Source organism: Harpegnathos saltator, unplaced genomic scaffold (assembly GCF_003227715.2).
Source record: "Harpegnathos saltator strain DR-91 unplaced genomic scaffold, Hsal_v8.6 scaffold16, whole genome shotgun sequence".
In the NCBI taxonomy this organism is placed as follows: domain Eukaryota; kingdom Metazoa; phylum Arthropoda; class Insecta; order Hymenoptera; family Formicidae; genus Harpegnathos; species Harpegnathos saltator.
In genome coordinates, this window is record NW_020229939.1 from 299539 (window position 1) to 322593 (window position 23055).

Here is a 23055-nt window from a genome sequence, read left to right on the forward strand (position 1 = left end):
CAGCTCCCGTTCCGCGGATGTCCCGCTATCTTCCACGGCAATAACCGTTCAAGAAATCACGTACGAGCAGAACGAGCTGATTTCGAATACAATTGCATCGCACGTAATACGTGTCTTCCTTCCTCATGACGTATTTTCGTAATATTTTCAGACACCAATAAAACACGAACTTGAATGTCGTCGTGCAAATATTGACAGAAAGAAGAGAGAGACAGAACTATTATGAATCACCATGAATATAAACTACCTGTTAAGTGGACGAATATAAGTTTGACCCTCTTGTTCTCTTAATCTTTCGATAAAGAAAACAAATATCAAGGTTTCGTGACGTGACGGTATGTCCGTGACGATTCTGAGATCACCATAGAAATCATCTACCTAACGTTTCACTGCTCTTTTTAAACTTTGGGCTATCTTTATCGTCTACTTGACGTGATGTAATTTTATTTTCGCCAAATAAATCACGTCGGATAACGTAAGTGGTTAAGCAGTTTTCACGGTCGTCCATCTCCATATATTGTATATATTCTAACCGAAAGCAAAATATGTATCTCCGTGCTTCTTGTTCCTCCCACAGCCGCGCAAAATTCACGCTGGCGGAATGACGCGTGTCAGCGCGAATCGAGCCGCACGATCGCGGGTGAATCGATGAGTGCAGAGCGCGTGGCGCGACGTTTGCGTGAAGAGCAAGTGTTAAAGCAACCCTTAAAATCGACCACATTGGACTAGTGTGTAACACACATAGCGATTACACACACGGTGAGGCCAGGTCGGACGTAGAAGGAGAAGAAGGCGACGAGGTTTTCGAGCTCTTTCTCTCTCTCTCTCTCTCTCGGCCAGTCGTCTACCGATCGCGGCGCCGAGCAGAGCGACCACGTCGACGAGAGCTGAGCCGGCCGGTCGATCGTGCGAGTCGCGTCGCGTCGCCTCGCGTCACGTTGATCGCGTACCCTCTTCTCGTCCACGAGAGAAGAGAGAGAGAGAGAGAGAGAGAGAGAGAGAGAGAGAGAGAGAGAGAGAGAGCTTTCTCTCTCCAGTCTGCTCCATTCCACCTTGGCCTGGCTTGGTCTGGCCTTCGCGGTCGCTTCACTTCCGGCTTCGCTCTCGTGCCTTGCCCTTCGTGAACACTCGCGCGACGCCCAACGAGATCGATTCGCGGAGCGAGACAGGAGGCCTGAAAACGTAAGTGCTTTTCCAATCATATTAAATCGGGCCGAGGCTTTATATATATATATATATATGAGAGTGCACGGATTACACCTTAGAACACTTCACAAGGCTGCGAACGACGCGTTTGTAAGTGATCATTCCTTTGTCTCGAGTTATTCGCCGGAAACTAGACGAATCATTTTCACTTGTCTTCGCTCTTGTTATTTATTGTCTCTTTACCGAAAGAGAAGGGCTTCTCGCTCGTGACGCGATCTCGGCTTGAAAAACCGTCCGTCTTGGACGGTGGTGACTGAATTTCACTGATTTGTCCGGCTGACACACGCCTCCGTGCTTTCCGCACCTCGGGACCTACTTTGTACTCGATTTGGCGAAGGGGAGAGGAAAGAAACACAGTGCAAGCAAGCGAGCGCTGAAGAGACGGCACACGTACTGCTGGCTTATTTACCGTCAGTCTCCCTCTCGAGGGAAACGACAACGAGACGCGCGTCGTCGGTCTCGGGGCGTTGATCGCGTCGAATCGATCGATCCTTCTGCGCTCTTGTAAACACGGGGAGTGTGTAGAGCGGAGAGCGAGTCGCCAGGATGTCGGCCAGCGACTCGGTCTTTGAACCCGCGAACTATCTAACGCTTTTCCGGGTTAGGGGTTTCTAAGCTTTGGCCTATCTTCGGGGGTCTGTTCGACGTGATACAATTTTATCTGCTTCCGGGACATACGGCATTCGTGACAAAGCGATGATTATTTCACGGCTGCTTGAAACGATTGCTCGTTACGATGATAATGTAGCAATAGAATATACAATATAAGAGCCTTCGACACACAGATTACCACGAGACGATGTTCCGACCTTCGGTCGGATCTTGATGCTTGATGCTTGAGATTAGTTTGTATTTAAAGTGGAGTTGAGTAAAACGTGATCCATGTGTGTACGTATTCCGCTCGTCTATACTCCCGCATCTTTGTCCACGCTTAATCCAGCCGAATTACTCGACGGTCGTTGGAAAAGCCACCCGGCCCGTCCAATCCTATTGGTGCTTTTAACTCTAAGCTCCATACTCTGAATTCTCCTTCATCACTAAAAGTGACCGTAGAAGTGGCTTGCGACCAATCAGGAGGCTTACAAGGCCACTTTTATAGCCACTTTTAATGATGAAAGAGAGTTCGGAATGTATGAGCTTGAATCTCTCTCTAAAAGTGGACTCATATTTGTCTTGCGCAATATCTGAAAATTTTTTATACGTTATCGCTCTCCAATTCACCTGCCTGTCCTATCGTATTTTCGTCCGTACGGAACTCTAATTTCAATATACGGGAAATACTTGAATGCACGGAGAAAATATCCGTTTGGATCAAACAATTTTCTGATGAGATATATGAGAAATTCCGGTCGAAGTTATCGGAACTCAGTCTATAAAATTATCAAGATTCCCGATTTTATTTCAACAGAATTCGGGTTTTCCCGATCGAGATTTCTGATGTCGTTCATATCTTATCCGAAAACTGATTCATTCAAACAGATATTTTTCTCCGTGTAAAAAAGATGAAATCGCAATCTGCCTGACCTACTTTTCGTTAATCTTTTCAATCCGGATGAACGCGCGGCGAATTTGCAATAACGACGACAACGAACGCTACGAATAGTCAAATTTACTCAGAAGCGAAATAAACCAAGAGAGAGGCGTGTTCTTTCTTAAAATTATCAGCTTAAACCGCACCGGCTTCGATTCGCGGAATCTTGACGCGAGTTCGCGCATCTTATTATTGACAAGCCACGACGAACGTTGTGCAATTTACCTCGTTGTCGCAATAGGTAATTTTTATAACCTTTATGCCGCGACATGACGTTACTGTCTCTCGGTGACATTACGGGTATCTCTAGGATGACTCGGAATCGATTGCGCCAACGTCACTTACGTCGGATTTACACAAAGTCGATAGACAGGTGCGTAATAAGTCATTCGACCTTCGTAACGTTACTCAAGATTTAGAAATAACAGTTTCGAGCACAATAGAGACGCACGAAGAAACGACGTTTGAGAGAGCTCGAGGAAAGTTAATCTGTGATCTCCTTTGTCCTTTCCCGCCGATACAGCGGAATATAGCGCTAATGCTATATTTACGAATTAATTTACGAATTCCGCTTGTATTTCGCGAGACAACGCGGCGAAAAAGGAGGCAAAAAGGACAATATAAAGGAGAGAGAAGGCAAGGAAAGTGGTTTAAAAAATCGTTCCGTGCGGATTAGAAGAAGCTCAGATTAGAATCGCGCAGGAAAGTTGCATTAGCATGCGTACGGCGGCGTATTTATCCCGGGAATTCGCAGAATTTTGCCGTTCTTTTTAATGTCCGAGAAACCGTAATTTGCAACAAGACAAATCGCTCTCTGCAATGGTTACGTTAGCGGCTCGCGGGCGCTCCTTGCACATTTGCACGACGCGCATAAATTTTCCGTACGCAAACGATTCTCCCCCCTCCCTCCCTCTCTCTCTCTCTCTCTCTCTCTCTCTCTGTCTCTCTCTCTCTTTCCATCACGTGCGGCAGAAGAAAACGACACAAAGACACCGTCGGATTACTCTTGTCTCTCGCATCCTCTTCGCTGCGTCAAATCCCATTGGGAACAAAAGTCAGCACGCGTGGGCTTATGTAAGTCCGGTGCCGCGAGAACGACTACTCTACTGAACTCATCAAATGATCGTTAATTACCGCGTGACGAATGTCACGCTTGTGCTTCTGACACAAACGTGACCGTCCCGCTCCATCTTGGCTAATTAAAATATTAAAACGTCGACGAGATATCCGCACGTTAACAACACGTTGCGCGGCGAGACCGACGCGTCTTCTTGATTTGTTCCCGCTCTTTTATACGTCGTTGCAACTCTTCTTTTTCTTTAACTCAATTGAACTTTCGTCATAAAGAGAGGAAGGCTCGATTGTTAATGATCCTCCCCCCCTCTCTCTCACTCTCTCTCACTCTCTCTCACTCTCTCTCTCTCTCTCTCTCTCTCTCTCTCTCTCTCTCTCTCTCTCTCTCTCTCTCTCTCTCTGTCTCTCTCTCTCTCTCTATCTCTCTAGACCAATGATTTTCAAGCGGTGCGCCGCGGCACTCTGGTGAGAGGCCGTGAGAGGATTTAAGATGCGCCGCGAAAATGTTCAAAGATCATTAGTTATATTATTTTCGAAAGAAGTTCAAAGCACGATAAGTATACACGTCAAAAAATTAAAACCTCTTTAAATCTTGATTATACGAATATATCGTTTGTTACGGTAAATAAACACCGGCTTATTTCTAAAGTGGGTGGGGTGTAGCCTGGAAAAATATAAGGTTTCGCGACATGTCTATACACACAGTTAAAAACGTTTCGTACTTTTGTTAAAATTTTTCGTGTGTAGAAAGTTTTCGTGTGTTAAATTTTTTACACAGTCATGTGTTAATTTAACATATCGTTGTTGCGTTACTTAGACCTTATTGCGTTAATTAAATTAAGATTAACTATTCTCAAGTGTTAAAATAACATTTCCAAGTATTGGGTGAGTGCAAAAGTTCGTGCGGAGTTTGTGAGTAAAAGTCACACAGTGATTAGGCAAACAAAAATCTTTATTCAATCAATGATATATTCTCCATCGTTTTCTATAATCTTTTCCCAACGTTCTGGCAGCATACGGATGCCTCGATCATAAAAACTGCGCGGTTTAGATTCGAAGAACGAAGAGACGCCGTTTTTTAAGGCCTCCAAAGAGTCAAAGTTTTTTCCATTTTAATAATTTTGCAATGACCGGAACAAGTGATAGTCAGATGGTGCGATATCAGGAGAATACGGTGGATGCGTTAAGACATCCCATTTCAGGCTCTTCAATTTGCGCAGCGTCTTTTTCGAAACGTGTGGTCTGGCGTTGTCGTGATGAAAGACGACTCCCTTGCGATTTGACAAAATCGGACGTTTCTCTTTTATTTCTCGATTCAGATTGGTTAATTGGCGACAGTACTTGTCCGAATCAATCGTTTCGCCAGCGGGGAGAAGCTCGAAATAGATTATGCCCTTGCAATCCCACCAAACAGAGAGCATCACCTTCATCGGGTGCAAACTGGCCTTTGGCATTGCGTCACCATGCTCACCTGATTGTTTTCATGTCCGTTTGCGCTGAACATTGTTGTAGAGGACCCATTTCTCATCTCCCGTCACTAGTCGATCCAAAAACGACTCGTTATTGAGCCGCCCGAGTAAAGAAACGGCTGCAGAAATTCGCTTGATTTTGTTCTTCTCGGTCAGCAAATGGGGCACCCATATATATCGAGCTTCAAATCGAATCCCATCTTTTTTAAACGCCGAAAAGCGGTTGATCGGTCAACGTTTAGTGCTGTAGCAACTTCTTCTGTTCTGTTGTGAAATTCGCGGATTATTGAGCATTAAAGTACGCAAAACATCGTCATCAATGTCAGAAGGTCGACCAGAGCGTGGCTCGTCTTCAAGGTTAAATTCTCCGCGCCGAAATTTAGCAAACCATTTTTCCACAGTTCGTTTAGCTGGTGCTTCATCCTGATAAACATCCTGACTGTTTTTTATGGCTGCGGCAACGTTTATTCCCTTCCGAAACTCGTAAAGCATAACACGCCGTAAATGCACCTTATCGATACTCATTTTTAAAGTGATATTTCTCGAAGCAGTTTGTATGAAAACAAATGATTTTTTTTTAATAACAGCTGAAGACGTCACCTTTCCAACGTTATATAATATGTAGATGGAAGTATTAATGACAACACTTTACGACGCTTATAACTCCATGTATTGAAACTCCGCACGAACTTTTGCACTCACCCAATATTAAAATAACACAATTTATATGTTAAAGTTAAATGCATGAATTCTTGCTATGACATATTTTATATGTTAAGCAGCTAAAATATGTTACTTTCCTCATTATAACGGTTATCACGTGTTATCATGTTTTTCAAGTATATGTTTTCTGGTATGTAAAGTTTGGATTTTTAACACACAGGTTATGTCAATCTAACATTTTCATTTCATCAAATTGTAGATCATTACTCTTCCCAAATGTTGAAGTAACATTCATTGCATGTCAATTTAACACAAACTGTGATTCTTCACTGCATTCGAGTGTAAAATTTTTGTGTTAATTTTTTACATATTATGCGTGTTACTTTCTAACATATCTGTTGTATATGTATAAATTAACACATAAATGAGAGTGGATGATTTGAGACGCATGAAATATGTTATATTTAACACATCATTTCCTACGGTGTAGGTCCAAGTGTGCCGTGAGATGAGGAAGGTTGAAAAACAGTGCTCTGCGCGCTAAACGACACTCGTGGTCGCCACGAAGGAGAAGTAAGCCACGCGCGGGATGAAAGCCGAGCGTGTGCGTGCACGCGAGTAATTTCGATGAAATCGCCGGTTGCAGCGGACGGACGGACGGGATGGATGGATGGACGAACACGTCAGATTCCTCGGGAACTTCGTAGATCGTTAACGGTCGAAGCCGGAGAAACGAGCCGGCTGAATTGATAGCAGTCGTACGCGTGCAGAAGTCGTTGAAACCCAAGCAATATCGGCTCGCTCACGCGACGTTCGTTTACTCGGCGTCGGTGAAGTCGCGTCGGATAAGTGTGTGGTTGCGAATAGATTCGCGAGAGAGTCGCGAGAAAACGAACGCGGCTAACGCCGCGATCGCGCGAATCGTCCATCACCTCTCTCTCTCTCTCTCTCTCTCTCTCACTACCTTCGGTAATCCTGATGATATTAGCCATCTTGTGACTTTTTTTCCGGGAGCTGAAGCTGAGACGGGGAAAGTGAGAAGTTTCACGTATGTGCGAGCTCGACGGCTTTAGCGATCGTGTAATCGTTTTCGAACAATAAAAACTCTTCACGTTTTAGCGCTTTAGCGTCGTAGCGATAAGCTACCTACGACGCTCGCAGCCTTGCAACGCGATATCCACGATGGCCGTTCTCGCGAGTGCGCGTATTTTCGCAAGAGCAAACTGCGCAGATAAATCGTGCGGCGTTTCGCTTTGTCCCCGGCTTGTTTTCCGGTCGCGCGTCGGCAAAACGCGCGAAGAAATTTCGAGAATAATCGAGCAGGCGAGAGGCGATCGGGGAGAAGCGCGTGAGAGTTTCGCCGGGAAATTGGTGGGAAACGCGCGCAAGGAGAAAAATCGGTTTCGCGTCCGAGACAGAGAAAGTCACACTGTGTTCCGCACGCGGCGTTAACCGCAAAATTGCAGCGCACCGAGTTGACCGAGATATCAGGTAGTTTCATTTCGAATGTCGCGCATAAGACGGACGCGTGGCGACCTGCGTGGTAAACCTGCACCTGCACGCCTGCCGGTCATCACTTGGGAATCTAATCTAATTATCTCGCTCGTGCATTGTGAGAGTGATTTTATATATAAACGATATAAACGATATCGCGTGACGTTATAATCGGGCAATTAATATTGTATGCGTTATGCGTTATGGGCGATTGATTGAACCCCCGATGTGATTCTCAATGAGACATTCCCCCATATGTATTGCATAAAAATTGCATGAAAATAATAATATTGAAAGGACACTCTTACTTTCAGGCTGTAAAATGTTGGCCGGTCGCAAGTGCAACGCCGTGCAGAGTTGACGAAGATACGCATATAGGGAGGGAGGGACGCCTAGTTGATTAGTGCTAATTAAGAAGGAGAGAAAGGAAACACAGGCTTGTCGGACTAACAGTGGTGCGGCCGGCAAACGCGAAGGACAATGGATCCTTATTCACTGAGGTGAGTTACCGAGAAGGCTCGTCGCGGAACATTACGAACGGTCCAGTTAATCGCGACGAGTAACGCGACGTGAAATTCATTTCCGTGCTCTGTTTATTTTCTCGTTGTGCTTTCATTCGTTGTTTCTCCGCATCAATCTTTTCGGAATTGATCGATCTCGTAATTCGTACGAGCCTTTCGAATTATCAAAGCAGAAAAAAGTAAGCGAGACGAGAGCGAACGCGAGTTTCTTTCTTCTGACGAGACCGATTCCGCGCGAGCGGACGTTGCCTTCGGATTTTGATGTAATACACGAGGCAGAGGAGGCAAGATTTTTCGAGAGACGAGCGAGATGGATGCTGTCGATCCAGTGGCCAACGAGCGTCATTCATCCGCCGATCAATCCGCCCACTTGAAGGCGATTTATCCAAGTCCTCCGACAGGTTTTGTCGGACTTTTTTTTATCCACGCCCTCTACCGAGACGATCCTTTCACGCTCGATCACTCGTGAACGGTGCGGAACAAACGGAGGGGATCTCGAATTTCTGTCCCGTACCCCTCTGATTCTTTCTTCAGGCAAGATACTCCCCCAACAGCAGATATATCCTGCTGAGGTACATCTGCCGGATTATCTCCCGAATAAATCTTTCCCATGCGTTCGCTCAGAAAAATGCAAGGTTAAGAGAACTCCTCTCGGAAAGTCCCTGAGAACAATTCCTCGAGGCCGCTCAGAATTTCTGAACCCCACTCTGACGTGTACGTATTATATATTCAATCGCCAGTGCGGGGAAATAATTTCCGGTTTATAATCATGTCATTGGCATAGCAAAGAGTACGTGAAGGAACGCGTACAGGCAGATTCTACAGGTCCGCTTCTCTGACGAAGAAACATTTCACTTACCGAAAGAAGCAGTTCCGTCGGCATGAAGTCCAAGTGCTTCGATTTGGCAACGGACGAAGACGCGGCGCCGTCGAATCACGAGCCATCTGAGCTGGCACGTCCCATCTCCCTCGCGACCGCACCCTGAAACAGTCGCGCGAAGTCGTGTTGTTATTACAGAGTTACTGTAAAATCGCCGGAGGCAAAAGGGAGTATCGTCCCCTAAAGCTAAAAGCGTACGTTCCCGGAATTGCCGGTTCTACGAGACGAAGGTTCGTGATAAATAACTCTAAAGTAACGCGTATCTCGTGTATAATTTGCGCGTATTTGCGCGTTCTCGCGACCACATCTATCTCATTATTCGCACGTCAATATTGAATCGGGCGCGTCAACGTAGCGGATAATAGCTTCCTCCAATTATCGGCAAAAAATTGGTGAGGTCGCAACCTCGATACCTCATAAAAGCGGCTTGAGACAAATGAGCGATTGATCGCGCGATCGTTCGCCAATCTTCGACCTTGATTTATCCACGCATTGATTTATGCACGCATGACGTCTCTCTGTCTGACGAATTATCCCTCGGGCGGCGTAATGATTTACACGCGAAAATTCGCACAGACATCTCTTTCTCCCTCTCCCTCTCTCTCTCTCTCTCTCTCTCTCTCTCTCTCTCTCTCTCTCTCTCCCCCTCTCTCTCTCTCTCTCTCTCTCTCTCTCTCTCTCTCTCTCTCTCTCTCTCTGTCTCTGTCTCTGTCTCGTCCAAACACACCCACGAATCACTCGTGCGCTCATTTGCTCAATTTTGCTTATGAAAATACGAGTAACCGCCGATTTTACGACGATTGGTCCTGACACGCGCAAAAAATAGGCGAAGAACGACTCGTTGCCGCGAATCATTCCGAAATCGCCGGCTTCGTCGTCGCCGGATCGTTTCGCGTAAAGAGCACGCTGCTTGAAACTCGGTGATGTAAGTTCCGCCGAGTCATTGTTGCGCGGAAAATAACCGCTCGAGATAGAAGGAAGTTGCGTCGGCTAACGAAGAGTCCTCGTGCGCGATTTCCCCGCGAAGAACCGGCGCAATCTCGCAGTTTCGATCGACGCGATAGAAAAAAAAAAAAGAAAAAGAAAAACTAGTACGGATAGCAATAATAAGCAAAAGTTTGGAGCACCTTTGATGATTCCAACGATAAAAGAATCAAATCTATTGTAACTACTTGTATCTAATACTCTGACGCTACGAATCGAATCGAAGGGAGAGCAAAAATATGGTTTTATCGCGGAATCGGCACAGGATGCTCCAGACTCTTGAGCGATATTCTATTCTTCTTCGCCCATTCATCTATTTCCCATGTACCGTGTACTTGTAACTTGTGCTTGTACTTCCGAGAGCGACTTCGGAGCTTTTACGCACACCGAAGAGGTACCCGATCGAAAAATACAAATAAACCGAGGATAATAGCGAAGACCTCTCTCAGTGTATCGCTGCTCGCTATCAAACGTACGTACAGCCAGAGTATTACGCTTTGTTGAATCAGGGCCAAGGTTAACCATGCCTGGTATGCTCACGGCAACACAAGTCACGCGGTTACTTTTGGCGACGCAAAAGCTTAGAACGCGAAATCGCGAAAAAAGCCTCTCGAGGCGGCAGAGGCGATTCACGAAGGGATTCGCGCGCGACGTCGAAGATCAACCGGTGATCATCACAACACATCACCCGCTAGAAAGTTGGACGGTCACGAGCGCCGTAATTAGTCCCGCGAGTGGCTGTATCTTGGCTGCACGCCGAGGACTCGGGTGTAACGATCGGTTGCGGGCGGAGGAAAGACGGCGGCGAAATCCGTCGGCTGTCGATCACATGAAATGTCAAACACTCCTCTCTCGGCTTATTATTTACTCGCTCGCCGCGGATTGTCGCGGCCGGATTATGGAGGCCGAGACACGAGGTCGAGGTGAAATTAACACGAGCGCGTACAGGTAGCCTCGCGCATGTTGTCGTCTTCTCGTGATAACGGATATTCGTTTTCTTCTAAGCTGTCGTTCTAAACGAGGTAATTCGGTGATTGGTCCGCTTATGCGCTCAGAGAGCACTCAGCCTCTCAGGCTTCGTTTCGACTTGGACATTCAGCGATTTCGCCGAAATTGGTAGAATCGGTTTACTTAAAAACGGGTGAAAAAAAGCGATTTCCTTAAAAATCGATCGGAAGACATCGTACGCAATGAGCACGTTTAAACATGTTTCTTTCTTATTTGATGAAGCTGCCGGCACACGGTGCTCGTGTTCGTGCTGGATTTAATGAGACCCCGTGACAACACGCATGATCAGAATGAAAATTTTAAGAGGACTTTTTAATCTCTTGCGCTGGAAATTTATTGACCGGTGCCCGCGTGACGAACCCGTCACCGAAACAATTGGAAGCGAGCTGTTACTTGTAATTGTTTCTGTACGAATCTTAAACAGATTGCGTGTAAAAAATGCATACAGTCACACCATTTAGATCAATATAGACAGGATTAATAGTGTATTAACCTTTTAGCTGCGGCGATTTCAACTGAGAATCGCTCGCTGTGTACGACGTGATATTCGCTTGTCGCGTCACCGACCCAGGTGAATAATTCATATGCTTCATATAAAGCGTTAAATACATCATATAATAAATAAATAAAATATACCAAATGTATATATATAATAATGAACACTAAGATAATAAATAAAATATACAAGCTACACATATATGTTTGTAGCGCTTAAAAGGTTAAGGATTTTTATTAATTTTATCAACTTTGTGCAGTAGGATAAACTTCAAAATAATGCGGAATGTGTAATACAATGAGATACATTTGGTAAACAAACAACAAGCATGTCGCGTCATTCCAGCGCAAGAAGTTAAAGAAATTTTTTTAGATATCTTGAAAATGATGTCCAAATGATATCTAACAATCGTCATTTTTCAGAGGTATCTACTAAGAGACCTCTCGGAGATATTTCATTTCATCGTGAGAGATTTTTTGAAAAATGTTATCTCTGCGATATCATTCATTCTAAATGATATCTGATGCCTCATGAAAAAATCATAATGTCGTTTAACATTCCTGAGCCATTCAGATACGCACGAATTCTATATGTTGACATGTCTTGCATATTTTAAAAATATCCAATTTGAGAAATCCTTTAGACGTCGTGATTTCGTTTCTTATTCATAATATCTCTGCCCTCAGAAAATGGCGCGTTACATAACATTTAGGTATCTTTATGTTATCTTTTTGAAGTTTTCCCAAGTTATCAGAAATGAGATATCTTTTAGAAACCTTTCTGACACATTGTTATCTGACACATTGTATCTATAAATAACCTATATAAATCTAGATATAAATAAGAAGAACATGCAATTAGAACTTAGGCTGAGTAATTAAAATTCTAAGTGGTTAGATTCTAGTTATTGCTACATAATGATTTTACCGTCAGTTTTATCTTCTCGCAGAATATGCAAAAATAAAGCAATATCCTGATTGTATCAAATTTTGATCCCAGTGTGAATTCTTCATTAAACGAAACAACATTGATGAATAAGCATAGCAACTGGTTAAAGATCGATTCTCTGTTGATAGAATTGATTTGTACAAAAAAATTGATTTGTACAAAAATCGAACAGAAACAGATCGATTTTCTGAAAATTGAGTCGAGATTGCTCATCGCTAACTTGACATCGACGAATTACAAACTGGACGGAATGGTAACGTGAGACATAGCTGTTGAATAACAACACACATCGATCTCCATTGATACCGACTTCATAATTGTAACTTTACGAAGATTAACTGAATCTTTCGACGAAAACAAAGTACTTGCGCTCACTTTGACAAGAATCATGAGGGAATAAATTATTGAATTCTTAATCAGATTTTCGACGACAAAATTCAGGATTTTTCTTCATTCGTGTTGTTTTTTGCATGACGAATGGATGTCCATTGTACTGAGAGAAAAGAAACCTACGAAAATATTACAAGTTCGGGCAGCAAGATGATTTTCGCAAATCGAAAACACGTGCTGTTATCTCGAACAGTTGCAATATGAAGATTGGTCTCTACAAGGCGGAATACAATATTATTATTATCGTTATTTCAGCAAAGCTGTGCTAAGTAAAGCAGGTTAATTAACGCGCGACCCATCCAGAGCATAATATTTTCCTTTGTTTTAGACAACACACTCGAAAACTTGTTATTTTAGAAGCGCGATTCATCGTGATAAACCACAAGCATCACGATGAACGATTCCGATGCAACACGCACGATAATCGAGACGCACAGTATTATCATGCATCGCACGATACAATCGTGCGTGGAGAGTATAGTTTTGACATCACTCGCGTTTAATAAACAAGAGCAGTGTTCGTCCTCACGATAAATCGATCGGACGAACACAAGCGCCTCGGTCCTATTCTTCGAATCGACCGTGGCATTTAATATCATCTTAATAATGCGAGGAGAAAAATATGATGATAATCCGATTCGCAACCAATCGCCAGTAACAACTATTCGTCTCCTGCATTTTTTTACGCCGTGTATGATAATATTTTCCTAGCCATTAGTCCGACCAATTTGCAAAATGCCGTAACATTATCGGTTATTTATTTTTGCATATACGCGCTTATTATCATAGTGGAACTTTCGATTTAGATCAGTATTGATAACGCACGAGGCTACATGAGAAAAGTGCAACATTTAATCAATATTTTGTAAATAAACCAACTTTTCATGGTTTACGCAATATATTCGCGAAATTCTTTATATTCGAAGAAAACTTACAAAAAGCAAGATTCGATAAAACTATGCGCAACCGGATCTGTTTTTAATAGCGTCGTGTTCCTCCCCACACTCCAAACTGCGCACGATGTAATTCATAAATATAAAGTGCTATTTATGAATCATAAATGTGCGGCTCAGTGGCGAGCGCTGTATTTTTCTCGGTTTGTTTAGGAGCCGACGTTTAGAAAAAAAAAGCTTGTTTGGTCAAACGATGATAACGAATGTGCATTGTAGTTTGTCTCCGACGCATCTTATTAATCGAGTATTCATTCAAGCGTCAAGCATTATTAAACTTTTCAGGGACGTATTTATTAAGGTCGAAAGACAATGATTAAATTTTTAAGTGACACAAATACGATCAGACATCAGTCTGCCGATCGTTCGACGAGATTTCTCTCTCTCTCTCTCTCTCTCTCTCTCTCTCTCTCTCTCTCTCTTGTTGGCAGAATCTCGCGATAAATATTTATTTGCATAATAACGTTCGTGATGTCTTCGCCGACGACGTTTAAATTTGGAAGAGAACCAAGTGCATTTTTCCAAGCAGCGACGCGTGCGTGCACTGAGAAAAAATTGTATTAAAATTAAACAAATATTTGTTCGAATATGACTGTGAATACATTTATTCAAATCAAGCAACTAATTTCTAAAATGAAATACAGAGGTTCTCTGAATGCAAACTTTTTTCTTGAATTTTAGAGAATAATTGTTTAATTTAAGTAAATGTATTCACAGTCGTATTCGAACAAATATTTGTTTAATTTTAATATAATTGTTTCTCAGTGTGAGGATTCCTGAAAAGGTTAATTAAGTGAGACATGAGAGTGTATCGTCGTGATGAAAGTGAAACCGTCGCGAAGACGATAATCGAGTTCCGACAAAGTTCATGACAAGCGATTTCCGAGCGCCAGCTCCAATGTACCTCTACGAGGAATGCGCATGTAACATCCGGTTTTAATTACACGAGTATATAAGTATATATATAGGTTTCGTTTTCGGGATCATCATTATCAGTGACGCATTGTGTGTGTGTGTGTGTGTGTGTGTATGTGTGTATGTATGTGTGTGTGTGTTCCGAAGCACGGATCTCGCGTGAGAACCGATTTCATAAATATTTATGAAGTATTTACTATTTGCAGTCGTGCGAGATGGACGACGGACTTTCGCCGATATTCGCTTCGACATGACACGCGAGCGCGCATTGGCCGACGGTCACCGTAAATCGCGCGAGCGTTTCTCGCGGAAAAGAGGCGCGAATTATTGCTCGCAAAAAGTGACAAGTCGAAGGATGAAATTCGCGGCGATACGTTGACCGTCGCGACGCGACGTCAACCGTCGTCCACCTGTTGTTCCCGCACTGGGACTTTATTGACAATCGACGACACACCGGTTTTGTTACAGCGTGGAGCGGGAGGCTTCGAAGAACATCGAGGAGAATGAGCGAGAGTGCTTCAAAGACGCGATCGTCTCGAGCCGGAGCCTCAACAAAGGGTTCGTCGAGCCGACAAACCTTAAAAACGCTATCCGCGAGGTACCAATTACTGTCATTATGCCGCGCGGAATGGCTGCTTGCTTTTATTTTTCACGGCGGTAGCCAGTTTTCCATCGATGCGCCGAGAGTCTCTCCGAGAAACCCCCAAAAAAAAGCGAAGACGAGCAATCCCGAAGGAGATTCCAGGTTCACCTTCCAGGTTCCTCGCTTAAAAATTCAACGAAAGCTGCGACAAGCTCCGCGTTTTTCAATTCTTAAGAGAACACGTGTTCTCGTATTATCTGATGATAATAAATCATCACCCTGCCTGCCATGCCTATTTACACTGATTACTTCAAGGCTCAGCTCAAATTTGAGTCACTCAAAATACTGTAAATAAATGTAACTTGCGAAGATTCATTGGCTGGATATTTAATTCGTTAAACGCGGTCGTTTATGTTTCGCGTGTGAGTTAACGAGATGTGGCGATATTACACTGAGAAAAATTATTAAAATTAAAATTAAACAAATATTTGTTCGAATACGACTGTGAATACATTTATTCAAATTAAGCGACTAATTTCTTTAACATGAAATACAGAGGTTCTCTCTCTCTCTCTGAATGCAAACTTTTTTCTTGAATTTTAGAAAATAATTGCTCAATTTAAATAAACGTATTCACAGTCGTATTCGAACAAGTATTTGTTTAATTTTAATGCAAGTTTTTCTCGGTGTACACCATCGATCGCGCCGGTCATCGTCGTGTTGATACTTGACGGTGAATTTTCACCGCCTCTCGTTCAACCGTATCCTCCTCGCGGAGGAGAGACGACGAGGCGCGTAGCGGAACAACGGGTTTCTCGCGAGGCTTCTTCTCATGTCGATCACGCGGAAGCTGTGTTACATAGCTCGCTTGGACCTTCGCAGATCGCCGCGTGCATCATCGCAGCGTCTTTCCACATAGCGGTGGGTCTCAGCATGGCGTACTCGGCGACTCTCATTCCTCATCTCGAGAAGGAAGACGCGGAGGTGCACGCGACGCAAGAAGAAACTTCTTGGATAGGTGAGATCGCGCGGATGCGTCGCGTACGCGCGCGATGCCGACGAGAGGCGTTTTTCGCGAAGAAGATAGAAACGGCCACGCGGCTATCAATTTACTTCTCTCCGTCTTCTTCGTAATTCTTCGAAGCGCGCAGTCTTCATCAAGAGATCACGACCAATTCTCACGCGCATTCGTGGGTAAACACGTATGGCCGCACGCGTCGCGCGGATGATAGCATTAAGTCGCGCGCAATCATCGACGATACACCGCCGCTCGCTCCCGTCGCTCGCTCCCTAAATTGATTAATTGCAGATGTACGCGAACAGATGTATAACCATTGTGTGTGGCACGAAGAGAGAATCCCGCCGTGCGAGCGGCGCGTGTCGCGGCGCTTGCGACATTCGGATCATTGATTTTCGCGCTCTGATTAGATCCGCGTTGTGCAATCCAATCTGCGCTCGTTTCGTCGCCGTCGCGATCTGCGCGTTGCGCCTGATCACAATTTATTGTGATCGACGATGCTTTTTCCACCGTAATTTAATCGCGGCTTTTGTCGGCGCGGTCGCCGCGCGGCAACGGTAATTCTTTTTACGTTATCGTGCGAGCCACCGCGACGACACGTCGCAGTTTTAATGCGCCCGGAAATTTGAAAAAATCACAAACAGTTGCACGAATGATTTTAAAGCTAATTCATAAACTCTCACGGTTAAATTCTCAAATTTTATACGGTGAAATTTCATTCGGAAAGAACGAAAATTCACTCTCGAGAGGGTAATGAAAAAATATTCCCGACCACCAGTCGGGTTCACAAAAGCGTGAACGTTTCACACGAACCTGAGACGGACTCTTCCATGTACGAGTGAGTGTTCCGTTCGATTATAGCGAATTTGTTCCTGTGAAGATAGCGAAATGTACCACAGACTCGCTCTATAATTGTCGAACGAAGATCTCCGCTCGACAATTCGGAACGGAAAAATCCGCTCTGTGTGGGTGAAGATACTCGACTTTGAGTGTCACTTTATTCCCCCAGTGGAATTTCACCGGAATAAATTTGGGACGCCACGTTCGGGGAGACGCCATTAACCCTATCAACGTACAAACGCTACCAAAAGTGTTCGTGGACTTAATAACGTGATAGTGGAAGCTCGTCGAACGGTAAAAGCGTATTGTTTGCATTGCTACGTTACACCGTCGTTTCCGCACCTTTAAACACCTCTTCAGTTTTAACACTCTGAAGATTGAAGCGAACAGCCTGTAAAACTAAATAGCGCTAATAGCGTCTCCCCGAACGCAGACTTCCTTAGAGAGGAAGACTGAGGGTTTAGCAGAGACAGAGAAATGAGAAAGAGAGATGAAACAAGCAAACAGGTGTGAAACGAGATGATCCCGACTTTCAGCCAGCTTGGTCGTCGTAAGCGCGCCGATCGGCGCTCTCATGGGTGGCTTCCTGATGGAGACGATCGGTCGACTGAGAACTCTGCAGATCGGCTCGATACCCTGCGTGGCGGGCTGGATCCTCATCGCTCTCTCGACGAACGTGCCGATGCTATTGGTTGGTCGTCTTTTAGCCGGACTAGCGACTGCTTTAGCAACTTCACCAGCGATCGTCTACATCACCGAAGTGGCCAGGCCGGAATTACGCGGCTCTTTGATCTCCTTCGGACCGACGCTGGCGTCGTTCGGAATGGTGCTGTCGTACTTGAAAGGCGCTTACCTCGACTGGCGGCTGGTTGCCTGGCTCAGCATCATCTATGCGATTGTACCGGTGATTCTAGTGCAGGTCTGGGTGCCGGAGTCGCCAGTCTGGCTCGTCTCGAAGGGACGCATCGACGATGCCAAGAAGTCTCTGGAATGGTAAATCCGATCTGGTCATTATGGTAGTCGAGACCAAGTGGATAATTGTTGATAATAAGAGAGCCGAGAGCGAGAGGGAATGTCGTCAGTTCTCTCTTGAGGATGAATTTCCAAACGGGAGATAATTAATGAACGCGGTTTTACAATTGAACGCTAGCAGACGGTCGAATGAGACAGAGTAATAAAGACGCAGATAGAAAATCAGCTTCTCACGGAAGATCGCTGATAGGATATTCGTGACGCGATAGAGAGACCTACAGACTCGAGATAAGTTATCGCAATTTTCCAACGCGCATTTCCGAGAAATATCGCGACCTCTCCATTTTTTATAAAGCGCATACACGCGCGCGAATGACTTAGCAGTGACTCTAATGCCCGCAGGCTCTACAAAAATGAGACGTCGCAAGGTAAGATGTCCGTCGCCGAGACGCAATTTACCACCATCATGAAGGAGAACGAAATTAAACTGAGCGAACAGCGACGCAGCAAGCACGGCAACGTGTCCAATAAGCTGCGGGGATTCCTGAAGCCGACCGGATGGAAGCCCATGGCGATACTCTTTCTGCTGTTTTCGTTCCAGCAATTCTCCGGGATTTACATAACGCTATTCTACGCGGTCACCTGGTTCCAGGTAAGGGGGAGGAACTTTCTCATACGAATTTCGCAACATGTCTCTCTCTGATAAATATCGATAACGGTCGAATAAGAAGCAGTTGGCGGTCAATGTTTCGTAACTTCTTTGCGACTGGATCGATCCCTACGTGTGTCCGCGGAGCCTCGACTTTTCAGAGCTAAATCTTTCGCAATCTTCAGGAAGTGGGTGCGGGTGTTGACGAGTACATAGCATCGATTTTGGTGGGTGTGACGCGTTTCCTGTGCTCCATGGTGAACACCTGGTTGCTTAGACGATACAGGAGGCGAGCATTGTGCATCATATCGTCTCTGGGTATGGCGGTGTGCATGACCGTTTCCGGTTACTTCACCCTGAACATCAGGAACGGCGATCGAAGCGGATACTGGGTAGGTGTCGCGGGAATTTTGGAACTTGCTCACAGTGCCGGAGAACAAAAAGTTTCCTTTTCACAAACACAAGAACATCAAACTAAATCGCTATCCCTCCTCCCGTGACACTCGCCAGGTACCAGTGCTGTGTCTGCTGCTCTACGTGTGCACGTCGATGGTGGGAATGCTAACGATCCCGTGGACCATGACAGCGGAACTGTTCCCCAGCGAAATCCGCGGGATCGCCCATTCCATCAGCTACTCCATGGCGAACTTGTTGATGTTCGCCGCGCTGCAGAGTTACCGAAGTTTGCAAACTTTTCTCGGAGGTACGGTATTCGTTACTGTGTTATCCGCTAACTCGCGACCCGCTAGATTATCTCTTTGCTACAGACATAAAAATTTAACGATTCAATGGTTTATCATGGCTCTAGCAAATAATATAAAAATCAGCTAATAAGCCACGAGACAAGTCGCGAGACGGCCCGCGGATTAGCTAGTTTCTACTACGTCATACGCATGTTGAATGTAACAAATTAGTATGTCAGAAAGCGTGTTATCTCCGAGTATGTCCTCGACATTTTAGTTAACTAGACTATTTTTGTCTCTCTTCCTCCCCCTTCCCCCCATCCCCCCTCTTTCTTTCCTCTTTGTTTTTCGCTTTATCTTCCACTTAGCTTTCATTTATTTATACATGAATAGTTATTTCTGCTTTTTTGTCGCTCGGCTTTTATTTTTATCGCTCTTCACATCTAGATGTTTTTGTTCGTTTCTGCGCTACTAAACGGTGTTTACGTCAAAAGAATAAAAGAAAAAAGAATAAAAAAAACACCACGCTCGTATGTTTCCTAACGACGAGTCACGTTTTACGCAGGGTCCTATGCCGTCCAATGGTTCTTCGCCGGTATTTCCGTGGGGGCTGCTATATTCGTGTGGTTGCTGCTACCGGAGACTCACGGGAAGAAGTTGTCGGAGATCGAGGAGTACTTTCACAACAATTTCCTGGCGCTGGGGGCGAAGAAGAAGCGTAAACATCGAAGTGCCGAGAAGCGGGCACAGCAGAAGATGAAATCGCCCGCGACCGAGCCACTTAATCCGAAAATCGTGCAAGATGTTTAGGGACGTCTGCTTCTTTACTTCTCTTTTTTTTTTCTCGTCTGTTTCCTTTTATCCACGGAACCGTGCGTATTTCAAACAAAAGCCAGCTTCGAATGTCTTTCCAAGGAAAACGAGCGCGCGATCAGCCTCGGATCTTACACGGTGATCTTTCGTCACCACACGTATATTCGTGCGAAACACCGATCCTTTGGATATTAATGGCGGAATCAGCGGAGTTCGACGCTCGATGCGAAAATCGCAACTGACGCAACAATCAGCGAGCGAGGAACGATCGGATCGGAGAAGTAATAAATGCACGGCGAGACGCGCGAGATAAAGCTTGAAACTTAGCTCTAATACTCGGCCATGCGCGTAGAAATGGAAGAGGAAGAGCGACATTTTTCCGATGTTTCGTACTGCTCGCAGGACTACGCCGTCAACACTTTAAGATACGCATATAACGTTACGAGTTACGGGAATATTTCGAGAGAGACAAATAGAGAAAAAGAAAAGAGAGAGAGAGAGAGAGAGAGAGAGAGAGAGAGAGAGAGAGAGAGAGAGAGAAGAAGGAAGAAAAAGAGTGTAAGTCGCGCGAAAAGAGAAAGGGAAGTCGATTTGCGACTTGCGGTAAAATATACGTGTATATATTTACATATATATATATATGTGTCCAAATATAGTGCCTGTATTCTCTTCCCTCTTCGTAAGAATCTCGCGCGAGGCTCGTTGTTACAATATTACAGTATTAAGATTCCGATCTGACTGCGCGTACGTCATCGTCGCAATAGAATCGTGACTCGCGTGATTTATGTGATAATAAGAATTATTCTCTCTCATCTTCGAACGACACGACTGTCCCGGTGACTTTTTCGACCGGGCTCTTTGGAAATTTCAGATGAGAGAGAGAGAGAGAGAGAGAGAGAGAGAGAGAGAGAGAGAGAGAGAGAGAGAGAGAAGGGAAGAGAGAAAGAGAGCTTCACAAGCAGGACGCGACTCGTACAAGCACGTGGTGTTTGTCTCACGAGGTGTGTAGATTATACCGAAGCGTCACTTCGAGACTCGGCAGAAACTTCGGAGCAGAACGGCCGATTTGCAGAATGCAGCCTGCCAGGAGACTCGAGCGTTCCTCCGGAATTCGCGAAACCGTGCGGAACCTCGCGCAGACGGCACGCAACGGAGAGGAACTGTTAATTGATTCGTTCGACTTTGATCTCTCGTCTCTATTCGTACGTGGCGTCGTTTATTTAGACAAGAATAGACGCATATGTCCCCACACACACACACACACACACACACACACACACACACACACACACACGCACACACGCACAAACTCGATGAAACCACTTACACAATATAATATTTAATTTAGCGAAACAGAAGCCGCTTTTTAGACGGAGCGAGGAGTGCAGTCGCAATGTCGTCCGCGTAAATCGATATATACAATCGATCGTCACTGCTGTTACATTGTTGATAACGCTTGTTATTATTATTGTAAAGTTTACGGTCGCACGAGCACTGTAAAGTACATAAACTATATATCGATATCTCCCCCTCCTCTTCGGGGGTGAAGAACAGCGGCTATAATGTCAGATCTTTTTTCACTCACGTGCGAATAATTAAATATACGATCGATGTTTAATTACAGTAGACAGTCATAACGATGAGACAGAAATAACGATGAGATAGCTCCATGCGACATCGCTCGCGGATCACTCCGTCTAAATGAGCCGCGCGGGGGGGGGGGGCAATCTATTGTTGTCGCGCATCATGAAAACCCGCGACGAACGGCCGATCAAATCGTCGACTCGATCGGACGAGGTGCGAATAATCGATTGAGCCGAATATTTTTATACGTTGAAGTAAAATACACCTGCACACACACACACACAAAATACACACACACATACACACACTGTGTGCGCACTTGTGTGTGTGTGTGTGTGGATCCGTGTAAGTTATATTATAAGTTACAACGAATGAATGAAGCTTCCATGCGATTTCTTTCTCATCTCGTACTGGCGACTCGATACCGTTCGTCGTGTTTTCACGACGGAGGGAGGAAGGATGGTCGGCCGATTCGTCCCTTCGAATAATTTACACCCGGTTTTATCGGCGTTAATATGGATCGAGATTAATTTCGAGATCGTTAGTAGTAGTCGATAGCCGATTGTTCGTCCGATTGCAGATGGAACGGTCACGAAGAAATGATGAATTCAGCCCGAACCAAGCCCGATGACCATCCAACCACCATTAGTTTAATAATGCACTTTTATCACATGTGATATCATTATTTCTTTTCTTTCTCTTTTTTTGTTGCAAACGGACGAGGTCGATTTATCTTATTCAATTTATTTTGCGTGTTACATCGTGATCATCGGAAGGTCTCTCCAGTCTTCTCGCGAAGAGAGCGATTCGAAAGGGTTTCACCGATTCCTCGCTGCTGGAAAACGAATTCTCTCATCGAGCCCCCGTATCAGACCAGACAGGTATTGATTGAGATGGAGGAGTGTGGGTTAGAGATGTGAACTCGGCGAATCAATTAACTCCGATCTTGACTCGCTCTGTCTCGATTGGTCAAGTTCCGATCTGTAATTCATAATCCTCAATCTCCGATATTTAGTTCGTTACAGGGGCTTTAACGTCTCGAACGGTTACATCGGAACCGCCATTTTCTTTCGCGATTTCGGAGTTTCACTGTTCTCCATGTGTGCGGAGATGAGAGCGATAAAAGTAATATTTATATCAATATCGTTGTATAAGCTTCTACCATGATACACACGATGCCATTGTGAAGTTATATTGAATTTTAATAAAGTATTTGTAATATAAAATGTGTCTCTCCTCTCGGGTTTACTTTAACTGATAAAAAAGGGAACAAACTATGCAACATCAACGGAACAGCACAGAATCGTTTGAGGATGATTACTAATGGCTACGTAATAACTATTGACAGAAAGTACCATATGCAATATGTCAAATTGTCGAACGA

The 23055-nt window shown here is 44.6% G+C and overlaps 2 protein-coding genes across 4 annotated transcripts in view; one reads left to right on the plus strand and one right to left on the minus strand.

The window, feature by feature from the left end:
- LOC105185398 (facilitated trehalose transporter Tret1) overlaps positions 1-9439 on the minus strand; it is a 36479-nt gene extending 27040 nt beyond the window's left edge. The window contains exon 1 of the mRNA XM_025296823.1: positions 8818-9439. The gene's annotated coding sequence lies outside the window, so the exon portion shown is untranslated. The remainder of the gene's footprint in view (positions 1-8817) is intronic.
- LOC105185395 (facilitated trehalose transporter Tret1) lies at positions 822-22724 on the plus strand. 3 transcript variants are annotated; one of them, XM_011144856.3, is made up of 9 exons: positions 822-1182; positions 7752-7937; positions 14998-15127; positions 15995-16130; positions 17507-17963; positions 18345-18594; positions 18777-18983; positions 19102-19294; positions 19840-20084. In XM_011144856.3, the coding sequence occupies exons 2-9, from the start codon at positions 7918-7920 to the stop codon at positions 20082-20084; spliced, it is 1638 nt and encodes a 545-aa protein (XP_011143158.1). In that variant the 5' UTR covers positions 822-1182; positions 7752-7917. The 3 variants fall into 3 exon arrangements, with proteins under 3 accessions (XP_011143158.1, XP_011143160.1, XP_025152610.1); XM_011144858.3 differs by lacking the exon at positions 822-1182 and adding an exon at positions 6973-6991; XM_025296825.1 differs by lacking the exon at positions 822-1182 and having other exon boundaries at positions 7918-7937; positions 19840-22724.
- Positions 22725-23055: the final 331 nt, after the last annotated feature.